Below are 18912 nucleotides of genomic sequence, written 5' to 3'. Positions count from 1 at the left end.
TGCGCGTGACGTATAGTTGTCCGAAGGTCGCAGGGGTCGAAAGATTCTCTGGTGATGACCACGCGCTGGTAGTCGCGGCATGAAACTGCCCCACACTTGGTGCATCGACAACCGTTCAGATCGCAAGCAGAACTTGCATGCAGGCATTGCAAAACCGATAATCGTGGCGAACTTTAGAGGAAGCCTGTAGCGACCTTTTCCGTTAGTGTTTATTTATAATTAGAAGAATAATTAAAACATACATTCGTTGTTGTTATTTCAGACCGTGGTGTAGTTTAACAGGTTAGGTAGGCAATGTTAGAGACAACACCTAACAAGCTGGAGCACAAAAATTAAAACGCATGGATGAAAGATAGACGCAGTTTATTTTAAAGGTTATCCACCTACAACTACAGATACACCAACGCCGTAATAAATTATTTGTCATACGAATGAAATAATTTTTATATAAAACTTTCACCACTCATTTGTAAATATTAAATATTGATTCAAAATTGATATAAGATAGTATTTAATTACATATTCCATCACAGCACTAAAAATTTAATACAAATTCACAAACAACAACACATATGTCACTTGACGCCGTTCGCCATTTTATATTTCACAATATTTTTCGGCGTGAGACGCGGTTTTGACAACCGCCTACAAATCATACTCCGCGCGTCCTTACATTCTGCGCATGCGTAGACCGATGGATTGACAGATAAGCGAAAGCATTTTGACAACAGTGATTATTTCGCTACAAGACCATAAGCACACTGCAAGGCATAAGCCTACTCTAAAGATATCTAGGGGGAGATATACCATAATCGCCACGGCAGGTGGATTGGCGATCGCAGTGTAGTATCATGGCACGTAGAAGACACTGCTGCCCATCCTTTGAAAACTTGTTTATAAGCAGTGGAAATTCTATATAATAAATGCATAAAGTCTGAATTATATAAGTTTGTATTCCGGAAATGGAATTAGTCCAGTTCTCTACAGCTAGGCCAGAGCTCTACCGTTAGGCCAGCGCTTTACCGCTAGGCTAGTGCTTTACCGCTAGGCCAGCGCTCTACCGCTAGGCCAGTGCTCTACCGCTAGGCCAGTGCTCTACATGTCTACCTACAGGCTATCTCTATCTACTCTGGGTTGATTCTCAGAGATATCCTATAGGCAATAAGTATTCCGTAGCTCAATATGTGTAAAAAGAAAATTATAATTGTAAATATCATAGAGTATATATATACAATAATAACAAAACTTTATTTTGTCCACAGGTAATTAAATACAAGAGTTTCGTTTCTAAATCCAGTAATATTTAAATGTAAGTATAATGAAGATTGAATAAAGAAATCAGGGTGAGATGACATGCTGATGTTTACCATATAAATTATTACGCTGTGATTCGTGTAGTGAAAGAGAAAAATACATAAAACCTGAATGTGTTTTAAATTTTACAATAAACTTGCATTTAGTGTTGAATAAATACTGTGACATAATGTCAGTCGTCGAAAGACACTGTATGCAAGTCTCTACTAATTGGTGCTATTGAAAAACTATAGATGTAGAAAGAAATCATATAGATACAGAGGAATTAAAGGTAGATATTAACACGTATGAAAGCCTTAGATTTATTTAATCTAATACAGAAGATAAGATGGTCAAGTTCGCGGGAGGTGGTTGTTTACAGGCAGCGTTAAACAGGGAAAGTCTATCTTGAAGTGGACAAGGGTAACATATATATTTTCGCACATGCAAGGATGCGCAGTGCCCTGGAAACGGAGGTAAAGTTAAAAATAGATTTGAAGAGCATTGCCTTAATGATGGGCGACGACAACCTTCACCCATCATTCCTATCGTTTGCTCGTAGGGTGGTGAGTGATACTGTTAATAGAAACAAAACAGTATAGATAAGTAGGTACCAAATAAACAGCACATAAAATAACTAGTCAATTAATAATAGGAAAAATAGAATAAAATAAGTGTAGTAATGTATTAAGAAAGCGCAACCCAAAGAAAACTGTGTTAAAAAAATAGAATAAGTCAATTATAAAATAAAGAATAAAAAAATGTACCAAGCCACCTAAGAGTAATAAGATGATGCAAGGAATGATGCATGAAGGCGATGAAAGTTAGAAGGAATGAAAGAACAAAATGAAAGATATTGTGATGGAAATAAGGTAAGAATAAAAGAAATTGAGAAAAATGACAGTGAGTGAAGAATAAAGAGGAAAGATCTGAAAAACTTAATTGTAAACAAAGACCCTGATCCCAACTAATTAGGGGTACGAGAGGCCTCCAATAGCGGGGCCAATTAAAAAAAACCATACATATTTTAGCCTTAATTCATCTGTATCTATATGACTTCTCCATCTCTCGTATCGTAGTAAACAAGATGGAAACATAAAGTTAATATCTGCAGCACTTACACGGCTTATAGCGTTTAATGGGGTCAACGGCTTGTTTCCTGGCTGCCCCGTGCCACAGTATAAGTGCAAACAGTAGTTCCATTTTGTTATAAATGAATCTATATACACACTATAGTGATATACACACATTATTTTATTTACTTTATAGGAGATAGACAGTAACAAAAGGCAGTAAGAAAGTACAAACTTAGAAGCTTAGAAACATAATATTAATTACAGTTGTTACCTTATAACTATCTCACTGAGAACACATAATGATTTATAGTCAAACAATGAAAAAACAAATAAAAATAAAAACATTACTAGACAGGGATCAAAGACTACGGTTTATACATCTATATTATGTTTGTTTATATATTTATATTATGGTTTAAATTGCCTTGTATGTACTCAGTAATTTGGAACGAAATTGTTTTTTAAAAGATACGAGAGAGCACGAGAATATATCAATATCACTAACATATGAATTGTGGAGGTCACACATTCTGTGTAAGGGTGCACGTTTACCGATATTTGTCCTAGCCGTTGATTGTTTTGCGTCGTTGTTGTTAATTAATAAATAGACATTTTTAATTACAATCAGAGCTCGTGAAAGTATCTCTTTACTTTTAAGATAATATAGGAAATGAAAATAATAAAAAATATATATATAATTGGCGAAAAAATATCTCATTTATTGCTATGTTGTTCCTGGTATAATCAACATTTCAAACATGGTAAAAGCTAGTACACCAATACCTGACGCCGAACGCCTTGAACTAGTTGCGCGGCAACCTTCAGCATCGGATCATGGAATTATGATAATACATTTCGGCAGCGCGCCGGCGCGGGCGCAAGTCCTAACCAAACAGTTTCGTATCATTGTCGCGCGCAAATAATGAATCATCGAGCTAGAGCCCTATTCTACACAATACACCAATACCTCACTCTGCGTCGTGGTTACGTTCCAAAAAAACACTACGCAAATTGAAACGCCGCAAAGTGAATTAAGATTTTCTATAGCAGACCATGTAAAGATCGAAGATAGGTTCCAGGGTTACGAAAATACAAATTTTTAAAAAGAAAATTGAACAATGTAAACATTTAGAAAACAAAAATAATATAACTCTGCCAATAAATAAATTGGAATAATATTTTCCGTTATTGCAACCAGAAACATCACGTTAAAATTTATATAAATTTATTATTCTCTTTTAAAAAAAGCACAACACACTACATTACACACTACGTAATTGTAACTGAACTCTAAAATTAGCAAGACAAAGTGAAGATAAAACTGTATTCAAATTGCGTTGATTTTTAGTTAGAAAGGGAATCCCCGAGTTTTGATGGCATTGCGCAATTAGAAACAAAAGTGTTGCCTACTTCAAAAAAAAAGAAAATTTAAAAAAAAGTTAAAGACTCGAACCCAAAACAACGCAACCTCGAAAATCTAACGACGCCCGGTGAAAATTAGTACAATATAACCATCGACGCAACTTCGAAAAAAACAAAACGAATCGACGCAAAGCGAGGTATTGGTGTATTAGTAAAAAGAATCAGAAATGAATAAATAGATCAGCAGAAGAACCGAGATCAACGAAGTAGCTCGAAGACTTGCTCGTCTGAAGTTGCACTGGGCGGTGCATATCGTTCTTGTACCGATGGCCGTTGGAGCTGAAAGATTCTCCAGTGGCGACCACAAGCTGGTACACACGCGGCGTGGATAGCCACCTCCCCCACTAGAACTGTCGACATCAAGGTCGAGGAAAGTCGCTGGATACGGGCAACGCAAGACCTGTCATCGTGGCGATCTTTGGGAAGGTCTAAGCCTCGCAGTGAAACATCGTCTCCCTTATGGACGTCGAAATACGGCCATCGTTGTTAGGTTTTTGCTAAAAGGTAGTGCAGTATGCAATAAATAAAAACAAGACTCCAGAGTAGTACACGTTTTGGGCAAAACTCTAGGGCAAGTATATTCAGTAAAGTGTTAAATAAATAAAATAGAAATAAATGTCAATAAATTAAATAAAAATGAGTCAACACTGTGGTACCAAAATTTAGGAGTGATTCACACTTATAGGAGGAAAGGAGTGAAGATGAAAGAAGGGCGGCGATAAAAGGCAGATGATATGAATGCGATGAAAAGATAGATGTTGTGAAAGATGAAAGAATGGAAGGAGAAAGAGATAAATAAAAATTTTGATTGAAAAAAAAAAACATGTACTCGAATATGTAACGTCCCTGCCATACACATGACATGGAGAACGAAAGGCATCCAAAATGCGAACCATTTAAAACAAAAACCTGTCTTCCAAGCGTGACGATTATGGTATATATACCCATAAATATCATTGGGCGTGTATGGACAGAAATTACAAAATCAAACAATTTTTTTTTCTTAAATCTTTGTATTGCTTGACAATTTAGTTTGTTTATAATACAAGTGTAATGAAGTACAACATATAACATATAGAATAGTATAAGTCTGAAAAAATGTACTATTTATTCGATTGCTTCTATTTTGTTCAGCTGTGGGCAGATGAAAGATTTTTCATAAATCTATATATGGTAAGCAGAACTTTTTTCTTTCAAATCGAAATCTTTAAAAAATTTTCATTCTTTTTCATAGAAATCAGAAAAAAGAAAATACATAAATAGTATATATAATTATTTTCGTATTAATAAACATTTACATATAACGAGAAAGCAGATTCACACTCTAGGAGCAATCATATATACTCTCTGACGTCACAGCGCCGTTTCAAGTGACGCAATGTTTTCTCTCATTGTTTCACAGAATTACGCGAGTACTTCCGTTACGGAGGGTACTCCAAAGTACATACCAATTGAATATCACCATTGTACTAATTACTTGTGCGAGAACACATCGACATCTAAGCACGGAAGGTAAATAATTGTATCGACAAAAAAACAAAACATTATCTAACTCTATTCATTGATACATCTCCGGTTGACGCCCAATGCAAGGCTTTTTTCACGGCCTCCAATAGGGTCCTCTTGTTCCTCCTGCTATAAGTGGACATTACATATTCGGGAAGATAATTTAATCTTTTTAAATTTTTATTTAAAATTCTATATTAAATAAAAATTCATTTCTATTTTTCACACCATCCATCGCTTTCATATTGCGTTTGCGTTTCATTTGCGCTTTCAATTTCTATTTATATTCCATCGCTTGTATATCATCTTTCGTCTCCTTCCTTCATCTTCGCTCTTGCATCACACTTGAAATCTCTCGTAAATTTGGGAATCACAGTATTGATTAATTTTTATTTAATTCATATACATTTATTCGATACTTTTATACTTTACTTAATTTATTTGCCCCGGGGTCTTGTCCTACCCCTGTACTATTTTTGAGTATTGTTTTTTTTTCTTTTTTTTCACTACCTCCCTGCCAAAACCGATCGCATATCGCATTGGCGATCGCAGTGTGGTATTATGGTACGCAGAGGTCTGTGAGAAGTGGCAATTCCATATAATAAATGCATAATATGTAAATAATATAACATTGTATCCAGAGAATGGAACATGTAACCTACGATAGCAAGTATCCGTTTTTTGTCGCTGGGATACCACTCCTTGAAACTTGTTTAACCCTTTCGTCTCGAAATACTAAAACATAAAATTTATCAAAAAATTTATACACCAATACCACGTGCAGACAATGGTAATTAGCGCTAGACTAGCTAGGGTCATGACAGCGTGCGATTTTTGTACATAACTTCAAAGCCAAACGCATAAACAACGGCCTGGTAAAATTTCCACTGAAAATGAGCGATCATTTTAGGTTCTAGGGGTCTTTACACATTTTTGGTACACATATGAACCATCAGGGACGAAAGGGTTAAATCTATATAAACCCATGATGTTTAGTTACTTTGACTAAATAAATCAGTGTTATTAAACTAAGGTGACATTTTGAAAATAACTTCAAAATACGATAAAAAAATCAATTCCAGTGTAAACTCTTCTTTATTAATACCTTTTTGCTTCTAGACTCATAGGCTCATTTTGTATTTGTTTTATTTTTCGCTTTTTTACGTTTACGTGAAATAGGGACTTGCTTTATTTTATTTTCTCCTTCCATTCTTGCAATTGCTTCTTCTTTTCTCCATGTATCTTGTTTTACAAATCCAAATAATCTTTACATTTTTTGTATATCTTTCAGACATCTAAATGTATATCTGAATGTTTCCGCTGCGTCTGCGCACTGTTCATGCAATAAATAATATCAATACACCCTCCGGATAATAGATGGCGCTTTAAGGAACTACGGGACAAAAAAAGACGAAGTTCTGTTGAAATAAATCACTAGCGACCTCCTTGAAAAAAATATTAACATCTCTGGTGTGACGTCAACTAAATATTTAAAATGAGAATGTCAGTAAAACCTTTTTGAATTAAGAATAACTATATATATCGATAGTTGTGTTTAAATTTACTCCACTTGAATTTTTTTTTAAATTGTCAAAAATCAAACAAAAAGTAATCTGTGTTTATTAATTACATACATATTAGAAATATTACATATTTTTTTTATTTCATGCAGTGTACCTCGCTACCGTAACTTATGAATAAACCATGAGTTTAATGTAGGTTGACGCTTCGAACGGTGCGGCAAGTTGCATAATGCGGTCATAACGCGTAATGGACTGTGACCGTTGATATCAATCTGTTGATGCATAGTCTTCATGCATACGATAGTAAGAGAACTTGTTACAAGCAGGTTCAGAGAATTGCTTGTTGTAATTGCTTCGACTGGACCTTATCCTGTGTAATGACTTCTACGGCTTACGAGAACAAAACTCATTGAAATAAAAATATATATATCTCTCTTTCTAGTTTGCATTAAACGAATAAACAAGGAAGTATTTTTGAAGCTATACATTCACACCTTTAAAGTTGTTTCATCTATAATCAATTTTTTTGTATTTAAATAATATATTTCAGGCGTTTACTCCGCCATTGCAAAATGTGTAAATAAATAAATAAAATTCTTAGATTTACTTGGATACATATGTGAATAGTTCATATTTTTTATTAATAGACTAACCAATTCTAGTACAATCTAGTGTATGTTTTTATACGATTAATAGTGTCCGGTAGCAGAATTCGAATTTTAAATTTAAATTTAGCAAAAATTACTATATCTATCAACTTATTTTAATAAAAACAAACAGGGAAATTTATGCGGATGTAATATTTAAATTATATTGTCTAAATGCTGATCATAAAATCGGAATTTAGCGTCCGTGTTTCGTGACACTTGCTGCAAAGAACGTGAGCATTTTCACTAAACTCGCGAACCATATTTTCCAGAAATATTCACTGTAAGTAATTCTAAATGAATATAATATATGAGTGTGCGTGGCGCGATAAGAGCAGAATGCCAATCTGGGTTAGCAGAGAGAATAGAGAAGGAGAACATTACCTAACTGGTGAGTAAAGAGAAGTGTCGCCAGATCTTTTAGGAGTTCTGCAAAAAGGTAATACGAATAACAAAATAAATTAATTAATGAAAAAAATCTAGAATCATAAAAATAATATACAAGAGTGATAAAAAGTCTTTGATATTAGAAAAGAAAATAAAATGCAATAAAGATAGTAAGAAAATCAATAGGAAATATTAATAAATAAATTGTTAAACAAATGATAAAAATAGTAAAGTAAAAATTGTAGAACTCTGAATAGAAGGCGAAGGAAGTGAGGCGATGTATGAAAAGAAATTAAAAATATTATAAAGAAAATTATAGAAAAGAATGAAAGACATCGAAAAAGATGCAAGATGATTATGAAAATTAATTAAAATTATAGGAAAAATTCCAATGTAAATAAAGACCCTGATTCCTTCTCGTGATAGGGATTAAACTAGAATGAACACAAAAATTACGAATAAATAAAATATCAACAGGCAGCAGGACAAAAATAAAATTGTTCTAAAATTGACGATATATTAAAAAGGGTATTAATATATAAAAGTAAGACGGAATCCATTTAAATCAAACGGTCGATATATAATCTACAATTGATGTAGCATACATTGAGGGTTGTATTACGCAAACTCAAATTGTCTTCATTCACCGCCCGATATGCACTCGCAACAATCGGTTATATACGATTTTGTAACAGGTTGCGTTTAGCGATAAATCGAGCGTGTATAAACAGGCGATATTAAAATGCAATACTTAATGGTTTTTATTTAAAAAGTGCATTAGAGATTTTAAATTTAAGTATCGTTTTAAAAAAACTTAAAATATCTTGTCGATAATAAACAAGATGGCGGACTTTGTAAGGAAAATATCTGTCGTATTTATTTATAAAGAATTACGGGGCATCGATGTTTTTAAATCTATACTTATGGTTGCATTTTTCTACGTTATGTAAGCTGTACAATTCATTTTTAAGCTTAAAGACTATCAGACCAAATTAACACTGGTGTATGTATAATTTCATTTGTTCCTATGTCCCCAAGATGGGGCAGAGGGCGTCCACAGTACGTCGCCATCCCGAGCGGTCTTGAGCCTCGCGCTTTACTTCGCTCCACGTCATTCCAACTGCCTTCACTTCTGCAGTGATCGTCCGCCGCCAGGTTTGCTTTGGGCGGCCACGTCTTTGCTTTCCTTGAGGATTCCATTCTAGGGCTTGCCTCGGTATGTGATCAGGGTCCCTTCGGAGCGTATGGCCTATCCAGTTCCACTTGCGGCGTTTGATCTGCTGGTCGATCGGCATCTCACCGCAGCGTTTCCATCTGCGACTTTCTCGGGCCAGTATATACCGAGAATACGTTGAAGGCAGTTGTTGTATCATATATAAAATTCTCGTGTCACGGTGTTCGAACTTGAACTCCTCTGAAACGGCTTGACTGATTTTTACCAAATTTAATATGCGTATTCAGTAGGTCTGAGAATCGGCTACTATCTATTTTCTATACCCCTAAGTGATAAAGGTTGTTCACACTTAAAAAAAATATTTTATTTTTTTAATGAAATTTTTTGTTTTTATTTTTTTATGATACAGCATACAAGAATACATACAACCATAAATTTTCACCCCTCTACGATCAACCCTTATTTTTTATTTGTAAATTAAAATATCAATTTTTTTTTGCAAAACAACGTTTGCGGGATCAGCTAGTATATATATATATATATATATATATATATATATATATATATATATATACACATACACATATATTTATTATATATATTGCCACTCATAACAATGCAATGCCCTCATGTGGGCCCCCATGTTTGTAAACACTACAGGGTGAGTGCAGTGCGACAGAAATTCTAACCATCATCTGGATATTTATTATCTATGTTTATCACTGTTTTTAAACATAACAGACAACAGCTTAGATATAAATCATAGAGAGTGTGCGTTGTGAATGGCACAACAGTATGTGAGCGTAACAAATCGCTGACCACACGTGAGGCAAGCGGCATCTGCAGGAAACCAACATTTCCCTATTAGAGACGGTCGCTATATGCGTTTGCGCAACGTTGGATTTGTCTTTCAACACCGAATTGCGTCATCGCAATAGCAACAGCGTTATAGCAATACACTTCCTATTGTATATCACGTTATCGTTATGAAAAATTGCCATCGATTTACTGGTACTAATGTCCCATGTTATATTGCGATCAAAAAGTAAGGTGAATTTGTTAATAAATTTGAAATTCTTTATTTATTCTTCCAAATCAATTTGATTTCCTTCAAAATTATCCAGGTCCAAATAAAACGCGAAGCAGTCTGAATATCCTTTTACACAAGCCTTCCAGATCATCGATTTGGTTTTTATTGTTTCAATCTTGGCAAAATAGAGTCCCAGCATTGGACTTTTGAGTTAACTGAAAAGCCAGAAGTCGAACTGAGGCAAAAGATTGGTTACGGAACGATATGAACAATCTTTAAAGTATTTTTTTTTTAAATTTCAATTAGGCGATTTTGGCTCCAATCGAAACTTGAAAATGATTTGAATTTAGCTACGTGATATTGCACTAAAACGTGGAAAAAGTTCGTATATAAAATTGTCTTTTTTTAACACATCAACGAATGAACGTATTTACATATTTTACAAGTAAAATATTTATTCCGTATCTGTTTACATCTGGTTGAATCTAATGGTATTTATTAGATGACATTATAAAAAGCGAAATAAATATGAGAACTCTTTTCTGTCCATTATTTTTCTTCATTCGTTGAAACAAGTTATTAATTTTATCTAAAAATTCCACAAATTTGTTCTTCAAATTTTATAATTTTAAAAAGTCAAGATAACAAAAAACTTTAGACCCCTATTGATTGAACAATATCGTGGTCGAAATTAGGTCAGTTTTCAAATACAGTGGCAAACCTTTTGATACATATAGAAATCTGTAATATTTGCCGCAATTTTTTCGTTATTTACATTGTTAACACTGGTAATAAACGTACAATAAATATAGCAGTATTCCAATTGAGCTTATACTCCCCTATTTCGGCACTTATGACTTTAATGTTCAGTATAGTAATATTTCGTCTTTCAATACGAAGCTGAGAATTGAACCTGTAAATGTGGCGCTGAAGATGGATGCACAGAATTTCGTGGACGGCACGCTGAACTAATTGCGATCCTCAAAGAACTCAACGTAAAAGAGAGGTCATATAATTGACTATACAAATATGAACGAGTTATTTGAACATCACCCATAATGAGAACTAAATGGAATGTTTGGTGGTGCAAGAGAAATTAGGATATGGATGTACAGACCGCGGCCCGCCGGTCGAATACTGGTGGCCCGCCGACAGCAAAAATAATACTCTCGTACATTCGAAAAATTATGAATTCTATTCCAGAATAAAATAAGAATTAAAGTAATTCCTTTTCAATTTTAATACATTATTATCAATTCTTTATTGTCTTTAATTACCTAACCTTCTGGCAACCTACCATCAATTCATGATTTGCCTGAGTGGCCCCAAGTCTTAATAAGTCTGTGCAACCATGAGTTAGAATGATGGACAGATCTTATATAAACTCAATAAATGAATGCTCTTAATCCGACAAACACCGAGCTACATGGCATCGCATGGAACATGACCACGACTACAATGACAAGAGTACAAAACTGAGAAGATGTCCACGGAAAGAAATATTTTGACATGCATTTTGAACGTTATTTCACATGGATACACCTTTTACGCAATTCAAGCCGAAATTCGCAATAAAATACAACCAATGTCCTAACATGTTGCAAGATGAGAATATAATAAACTGTTCTATTAGACGGCCTTGATGCGAAAAAGGAAATTAAGCATTGACAAGTTTTAAAATATAAACAGCTAGAAATATAAACAAAAAGTTGAGACTTTATAGCAATATTGAGTGCAGGGATATCACCATATAGTAACTTAATGTGACACTAATTTTGATCATCATCAAAATTAATTTTGATCGTCATCAAAATAATCAAAATTAGTAAAAAAGGACGCAATACATTTATAACTAAGCTGTTTAAAAAATAAAACTATATATAAAAAAATCAATGAGTGTCTGTCTGTCGATATATTCAAAATCCTAACGTCCAAACGCCGTTAAAATTTGGCAAATTATTATCCCCGGAAAGGTTTTTTAAATTTATTTTTGTATCCACATCGAAACTGCAAAAATTATAAATTAGTAGCTGCTCTAACTTCGTGTGTTAAAAGTTATCGATTATCATAGTCAAATGGAAAAACTTATTAATCTTATTTCAATGTGATCTCCTTATTAATTGATTTAATGCCTTAATAATAAAGAACGATTACATGCAAATCTAGCTTTTTTCGAACACCGCAAGACTAACTCCTATTGAACCTTGTAAGATTCGACTGATGTCAAATGTTAGGCAACCGCACCCACAGGGGTGGAGCCAAGTGTTTATGGCTCAGATTGATTGCAAGAAAGCCTTAATTAAGAGACGAAAACCTTCCCAATAACAAGGACAGTGTCCGGGAAAACTGAACGTGTGGATTCCTGATGGCACTAAGCGCCTCCGCATCGTGTATCCCCGCAATGGAACTGAGAGTATGTCCGAAGTAGGGATGAGGAAGTGGTTGCACGAACTGTATTTAAAAAACTAGACATTGTTAGGGTGTCTTTAAAAGTAAACAAGAGATCAATGATTTAAAAAAATAATCATTACTATTAGTTGACTTCAACTTAGTCTTAAATAGTTTGCGATTGAAGTTAGTAAATAGATCAAAAAACTTAGAAACTATTATATGTAAAAACGTGAGCAAAAAAAGTTTCGGAAAAGTTGCTATTGTATGTGGAATACAGATCTCAATAAAAAAATATGTTTGTCGACTGAAGACAGGTGCTTAAATTTACTCTCTGGTTTGTAAAAAAAAACCTGTTCAAATCTTTTTTTAATTCTTTACTCCGTTATAACATTCTACGCAATTAAACTAAATCTGTATCTAGCTAGACTTGATGTTATTCGAATCATTTAAAACGTTTCAAGTAAAAAAAGGCAAACACATGCACGCATACGTACGAGACCGTAATCGCTGGTTAACCTGATTGGTGAAAACAGGCCCGTAGACAGTTGCGTAACGCCATCTCACCAACGGCCCCACAAAAATGTCGAACGGCCGGGTCGATGAACTCGCCACCAGGAGGTAGCGGGGGTAGACGATGGTAAAAGTGAAAGTAACTCGCGGATAGGATAAAGTAGCCGCTAGGAAGGTAGATAAAAGTGATATGCGCTAAAAAGAAATTTAATTATCTCTCGAGTATAATCTACACATTTTTAAATATAGTATTAAACTTTTTAGATTAACATTTGAAATAAAGGCACTGTAACTGTCTACAGTATTTCAAAATAATTTCCTATGTCTTCTCTGTCTGCACCGTGTGACTGTCTTAAAACACCTTGTCGGAATCAACAAGCCCTCTCTATACTATTTCGTTTAGATTTTGCGTTATTGTTTTGATTTGACCAAAACCATAGATAGGAAATCGCTTACGTGATCTATTAAATTTCCTTGTAAATCCACAGAATTATTAAACATGAATGTATAAATTGCTTTTAAAGATTTTTATTAAATTAATAAAAACATCAGAAGAACTTAGGTCTTGTGTTTTGACACGAGTGTTGATTATACAAAGAAGAAAATATAAAACAAAGAAGTAATTGATTTATAAAATTATTAATGCCATATATGCATAATTGACTAGCTTTTGATTTGATCGAATGTTTGAAATGAACATCATTAGATTATTGTTGATGAGTCTCGAATACGGTTGGCGATCGCAGTCTTGTATGGTACTTAGGGGACGCTGCTATCCGTCTGGAAACGTTTATAAGCAGTTGCAATCCTATATAATTAATGAACAAAGTGTGAAGTGTATAAGGTTGTATCTTGGGAATCGAATCTGCTACGATTGAGTCTCAGGCTACCGCTGCTCACACACCTTATTACCGTAACTTATTCCAGAGTATTAGAATGGATTCGAATCATCTAGGTAATAGTGTACATTGAATTAGTTGTTAAAATGTTAATTTTGAACGAAATAGATAACTTATTATTATAAATAGTTGTTTATTATTTAAACTAAACAATAAATAAAGTGAACACTTTAACCCTTAAATGCATGGCTTATATTTATATTTTAAAAAAATATTTACCTTACAGATAAGTACATTAAAATGCAGGGAAAAATTGAAAAAAAATATGTATATAATATTTAATATATATATAATATTTATCATACTTATTTTTTTAAAAAACTTTAAGTTGTAGATATACAACACTGTGCATTTACCTTTAAGTGTAGTATTCATTTTACGTTTAAATAGTATTTTACAGTTTTATATCATTATGCATTTAAGGGTTAATACAAGTTTTATTTTATCTTCACATTATTCCGGTCAATAACTTTTGAAATTATGACGTCTGTCTCGACAGCTGGTTTATTTATCTATCGAATCATTTAAGTGACTTTCATATTTAAATCATATTCATTAAGATGTTTAATATATTTTATATATATTAATATATTACAACTTATATATTTTGCTATTTACAGAGTGGTTTTAAATAAAATCTTTAAAAGGATGAATGTATAGTTCATATATCAATTAGCATAAGGTACACTATATTCAAATCAATAGTTTTATTAATAAATAACATAATAATAATATAATAAGAAAAAAATCGTTTTCAAAATTATAATTACTGTTCATTAAAATTAAATATAGTTTACTATTTGTTTCCGTAGAGTTTGAACCGCTAGAAGTTAATGACCTGCCGCATCCAATGGAAAAAATTATTTAATGCAACATACATAAATTCATCACCCTGTATATCCAAAATTCCTAACAATAATAAGCCTAGAAGTAAAGAAGAGACTTGTAATAACGGTACATTCAATTCTAACTAAGAAGTTTTTGTTAAAACTGCTCCATTTGTTACACTTCCTAGTTCTTAAACTGTCAGCGCATGATCTGCGCCAAATAGACCAGGAAACTACATTTACCGAAGTCGGATTTAATTACTTCATTGATGTTACGTAAGTTTTTATTAATAGCAGTTTGTGTAACTTGTTGCTATTGGGAAATTTATTATTTGGCCAACTGTTATAGAAAGATTTGAAGCTTTGTTTTGATAAAATCTTTAGTTCTTCGAGAATCTTCTGAATTAATAACATTATTTCTTTCTTTAGTTCCTTTCTTTCCTTTCATCTTTCTTGTCTTTCTACCTTCTACTCCTTTTTGAGCCTTACCACTATAAATTTAATACATGTCTTATAATTTACCTTGTTCACCACTATCATCATGTGATCCCTCCATCGCATTTATCTCCACCTTAGCCATGGTCTTTTCAGGTCCTATGTTCACCATTCATGTAGATGCATATAACTTAACAAAACTTTTTGCAACTTAAAAATATAATCTTTTTTTATTTCCTTCACATACCAAATATGCGGTGATAAAAACAGGCTATATCGAATTTGCACCAATTTAAACCTCCAAGATGTTCTTCTGTTACACCTCAAGGTCCTGGTAACTTCTGCCTAGCTGTTATGGTCGCACCTGTAACTCTGTCATAGTAGAAGAAAGATAGATTTGACAAATAAATTTAATTTACTATGTTTTATTTTGGTATACACAGTATATGTTTTGTGCAACCCTATGGATGAGAGATGTGATAGAGTAAACAGGCGAGAGAAAGACAGACGGCGTTAAAGAAGTTGGGAGATGCAGGATGTAGACCGCTTCCAATTGGTCCTTTTCAAAGTCTGGGGAGAAGTATATATCCATCAGTGGAAGTTATGCGACTAAAATGAAAATGTCAGATAAGAGAAGCTATTTATAACATATTTGTCTCTTTATAAATAGAACACGTATTATTTAAAGACAAAGAGTTTAGTAGCATAGTCATGTATATAAAATGCCACGACACTTGTTGACCTTACATAAGGATATACATAGAATATAAATCCACACATTTGCGTGGGATACGCGTAGGCTGTTTGATAATGAAACGATCTTGCAGATATACAATATATTTTAAAGATGTGATTAAACGGAGACAAAAATGACATTCTTATTTATTGTTTCAGGTGAAAGCTGCATAGAGAAGCCTCTGTCGACGTTATGGCGAAACTATCAGCAGTCCACCAAGCCCGACGTGGTGATGAAGCTATCCGTCACCAACTCTGGTCTGAAAGGCTTCACCAAAGAGCACGGGCTGACGGAATACTGGTCCCACCGCATCACATACTGCGCCAGTCCGCCCCACTACCCAAAACTCTTCTGCTGGGTGTACCGCCACGAGGGAAAGAAGCTGAAACACGAACTCCGATGCCACGCCGTACTATGCACCAAAGAATCCGTATCAAAGAAAATCACCGAGGAGCTACAGTTTAAGTTAAAGCAAGCGCTAGTCGAATTCAAAAAGGACAGGATCTCGAAGCAGAACGCGAGGCTCAGTCTTGCCAATAGCGTGTACGACAATCCCAGTATGCCGCGTAGGAAAATTCTTCTCAGCGTCGGGGCGATGAACTACAGGCCACCACTAGAGAGGTCCAAGTCCGCACCTAAGCTCGGAGCTATCGAGGAGCTCTGGTCTGAGGAGGACGAGGAGGAAGCCGAGATGAACGCGAAACAAACTTGCACCTTACCCGCCGATGGCTTCAACACAACACAGACTTTAGACAGGCGAAGGCAGGAATCGAAGTCTCCGCGCAAGTTGTCATGTCCAGACGGCTTCATGAACAGAAACCAACAGCAAGCAGACAAAAAACCAAACTCTACAGACGAACTGATAGATCTTCTAGTTAAAGAAAGCGAAATGAAGGAAGTGAAAGATAACCGCGAATTACCTAGTCAAAACCAAACCGAAAGTACGCCGTTGGGCTCGCTCGCTGACACGAGAGAACTCTTGGACAACACAATTTGCGCGGAAGATCGAAAGAAATTGCATACGCAAAGTAACTTCCTCGTCACGGATAGCGACGATGGATCTGTTTCTTCGGGCTGCGAAACCGCTAGCACTGTTACCTCTTCGGACGCAGAACCATCGTCTCTCCTCTCACAATTCCCGCAAGAAGAGATGAAGGAAACCGACAGCGACGAGGATCGACCCATCTTCACCAGGGTCCAAATTGGACTTGGGTCGATAAGGGTCAGTAACAGAAGCTATGCTAACTCGATCCAAGTGATCAACGAAGGTGGAGAAATTTCAAATTCGGTCGACACAGATGAAGTAAACCACGTGCCGATTGGAGAACGCAATGCGTTCAGAAGAAGGTCTACGTACCCACCATTGCGTGTGGACACATCAGTTCTGTCCCTTGAAGGGAAATTCGAATCGTTAATAGAGAACTTGACTGAAATAGACAGCTTGCATTCCAGCACAGAGACGGAGGTGTTTAAAAGCGCTGGGGACAACGACAGCGCTTGCAGCGACGAATCCGGATATTCAGAGTTTTTAGATAATGGAAAAGATAGTATAATTGGTAACACCATTATGGTTTAAGCTTTATAGTTTAGTAGATAACATCTACATAGTAGTATATTTCTCGTAGCTGTAAAAGATATTATAGTCCAAGAGCCTGATGCCAGATCTTCGTTATTTTATAAAAACTAAGTAATCCTCAACGCATAATTCCAACATTTTTAGTGACTACGAAATTACATTCTAAGTATCTTTGATACGTAACAAGTAAAATGTATGCATAAAATTACTTTTACCTCCAAGCAAACTTTTGATAATTATCTTCAAAGTAATTTAGCAAATCACATCATCGAAAGTTTTCAAACAGTGCCATACATTATCAAGATACTTCTGAATTTTAATGAATTGTAATTTTGCATAAAAGTTGAACTTTACTTAAATCACTTGAATAACTATTAAAAGATATTTCTCCAGTATTTAGACAGTTTTTTAATAGTTCCAACTCTTAACCAGATTTTTTTATGGCACCCTTTTTTGAGGACTTTCCTTCCACCCCTACAAGTGAGATACGGACTTTGTTTACAAAGGTAAATGTCTATTTCAGTAATGATTTTGTATTTTATCTTTTGTTCATCCCCTTTTGCTGTTTACTTTGTCTGTTACTTTTTCATCACTTTACTGTACATATATAAACATACAAATATTACAATAATAATTCAGAAGTACACTTGGTGGTCATGGATGGAATACCTTTGGATACGTAATAATACATGTATATATACTTCAAATTCAGCTCTCCTTTCGTTCTACTTTAAACTCAAACACTGAGAAAATTTTGGTTTTTATAAAACAACGAAGGTCTGAACGAAAGCACTTGCATGATAAATTTTATGTACATAACAGGGTACATTGTACTTGATTCAGATATATCATTAAACTTTTGTATATATTGTAATATTAGATTGTATAATTTCATTTGAATTTTAGTGAATTATTTTGAGATTTATATAGATATTCGAATCGCGGCTTGTTCGTCCGTATTTATTATGTTGTTTTAATAGATAGCTGTACGATTTCAAAGCTCAGTTACGAAACTTCGAAGCGTAGGTACTTAGCATTCCATATTTATACACATTTCGGGACATACATTGTTACACGTATTGAAATTTTAAAGAAATAAAGCAATCCAACAACGTATCTGGAATTTTATTTCACTTATTTATTGTTCACTTTTATTTATATTTCCTGTAGTACACTTTGTGTGAGTGATTAAAAATACTACACTGAAATGGAATAGGTAAGTATATAATACAAATGTAATTAACTTTAGATAGTTCTGAAATATTCGGTGTAACATAACTCCTGAAGATGCCCCGTGGAGGGGTGAAACACGTGTTGAGTAATTTGGCGGTGGCGGTTGTGTGATTCGCATTGTATGCCGCATACGCATTTATCAGCGAGCTGGCGGGCGGTGCATTTTATTGCACGACTACCACTGCATGTGCGGAAGTGGCTAAATATTGGTCCTTTTCTTACTTAGGATGGACTTCCACAAGGTAAC

General features: G+C 34.4%; 1 protein-coding gene across 1 annotated transcript in view; it reads left to right on the top strand.

Annotated features, from left to right (window-relative positions):
• The window catches only part of LOC137929351 (uncharacterized), a 158872-nt gene extending 141312 nt beyond the window's left edge, over positions 1-17560 (top strand). The window contains exon 3 of the mRNA XM_068772251.1: positions 16015-17560. Coding sequence (XP_068628352.1) covers positions 16015-17432 — 1418 coding nt within the window. The 3' untranslated portion in view covers positions 17433-17560. The remainder of the gene's footprint in view (positions 1-16014) is intronic.
• The last annotated feature ends 1352 nt before the right edge of the window (positions 17561-18912 follow it).

This window comes from Battus philenor, unplaced genomic scaffold, assembly GCF_028537555.1.
Source record: "Battus philenor isolate CCGP_79_NKW_IND1 unplaced genomic scaffold, ilBatPhil1.0.hap1 SCAF_5, whole genome shotgun sequence".
In the NCBI taxonomy this organism is placed as follows: domain Eukaryota; kingdom Metazoa; phylum Arthropoda; class Insecta; order Lepidoptera; family Papilionidae; genus Battus; species Battus philenor.
This window is presented reverse-complemented; position numbering and strand designations above follow the sequence as displayed.